The sequence below is a fragment of the Orycteropus afer genome, unplaced genomic scaffold (assembly GCF_000298275.1).
Source record: "Orycteropus afer afer isolate SDZICR_OR568_19922 unplaced genomic scaffold, OryAfe1.0 scaffold00281, whole genome shotgun sequence".
Taxonomy (NCBI): Eukaryota; Metazoa; Chordata; class Mammalia; order Tubulidentata; family Orycteropodidae; genus Orycteropus; species Orycteropus afer.
The window spans coordinates 4,304,888-4,306,438 of NW_006921868.1; the positions used below are offsets into that span (position 1 = coordinate 4,304,888).

The window sequence follows — 1,551 nt, forward strand, 5'->3', positions numbered from 1 at the left end:
AATGTATTCCTGGAAATAATGGACTAAATTCTACCAGACAGGGGCACACAAAGCCTCTACTCAAACACTATGTCCTTTGGGAAGTCTTTCAGTATCCTCCTGTCTGGGATAGATGACGGGAGTTCTAGTGGTGTAGTGCCTAAGGCATTTGACTGCTAACAAGAAGGCTGGCAGTTCAAACCCACCAGCCACTCCTCAGAAGGAAGACTGGGAAATCTACTTCTGTAGAGATACTACCTCGGAAACCCAGGGAGCGGTTGCTATGAGTTGGATCAACTTGACAGCAGCACGAAGAGAGGGAGAGATGACACCAGTTTTGTCATGTTTCCCCATTTGACAATAAGCAACTTGTATCATCATCATCATCACCATCATCATCATCATCATCAAAGATAAAATAGAATGAGTGCTTATTATCTGCCAAGTTCTATTCCAAAGTCTTAAGTTATTCAATACTCACGAGAAACCTATGGAGCAAACAGTAGTATTCACATTTTATAGATGTGGAAACTGAGCCTCAGAGGGATTGATAAGTAACTTGCCTGAAGCCTCAATTATTCAGCAGGGCCAGGCGTCTGGCTCTAGAATCCACATTTGTAACAATTACGCTACATAGTTTTATACTGATGATCCCACTGAAATCTACCCAAGTTCACAGATGGTTAGTGGATTCAGACCCAGTTAGTTGAACATTAGATCTGAGGTCTCAAAAATGACCCTTTCTGGATGCCTTCTGTCTCTGAGACAATAAATCGAATCCTCCTCACCTGGGGCTCGTCATCTAAAAAGCGACCTACCTGTAAACACTAGGCTGGCGTTTTCCAGTTCCTCTTGGGGAACTTTGAAGCTGAAGGATTCATTGTAGAAAGGATCAATCGTGCCTCTTAAGAAGGATGTCTTCTTGGTTTTCACAAGCTTGAGTCCATGTACCAGTTGAATTTTCACAAAAGGGTCTGAGAAGCGGACATAGCATCAGAATGTTAGAGATCTGAAAAAGAAACCCATCCATCCATTCATCCATTCAATGTCCCATCCATCATTTCTTCCATCTGTCCATCAGTCATCCACTCAACATGCCATCCATCTTCTCATCCATCTAGAAGTTCACCCATCCACCTACCATTTGACCATCCTTTCAGCGATACCTTCTTTCATCCATCTGATAGTCCTACCATCCATCCAACCGTTCATCCTTCCATTTTTCCATCCATCCCTCATGCATCCACCCTCCCTTTCATTTGTCTACCATCACCCATCCTTTTTCTACACCCATCTACTTACCTGTTCATCCCCTCCTCTCTCCCTCCAGCTATTTGATATTTTTTGAGCCCCTCCCATGTGTCAAGTATTGTGTTCATGTTACAGATGAGGAAACTGAGGACATGAAATGAAAAGTGATTTATTTAAGATCTGGCTGGTGAAGGCTGAGCTTTCTGTCCATAGCCTCTATGATCCAGAACCCACTATCATGTCAGTGAGCTCACAGCCCACATACAGGAAAATAGAGATGGTCAAATTATAACTATCACTCTTTTTGGGAAAAAAAAAAAA

General features: G+C 42.6%; 1 protein-coding gene across 1 annotated transcript in view; it reads right to left on the reverse strand.

Annotated features, from left to right (window-relative positions):
• Positions 1-1,551, reverse strand: part of SYT17 (synaptotagmin 17) — a 108,947-nt gene that overhangs the window by 45,429 nt on the left and 61,967 nt on the right. Inside the window, exon 7 of the mRNA XM_007950586.2 lies at positions 798-953. Coding sequence (XP_007948777.1) covers positions 798-953 — 156 coding nt within the window. The remainder of the gene's footprint in view (positions 1-797; positions 954-1,551) is intronic.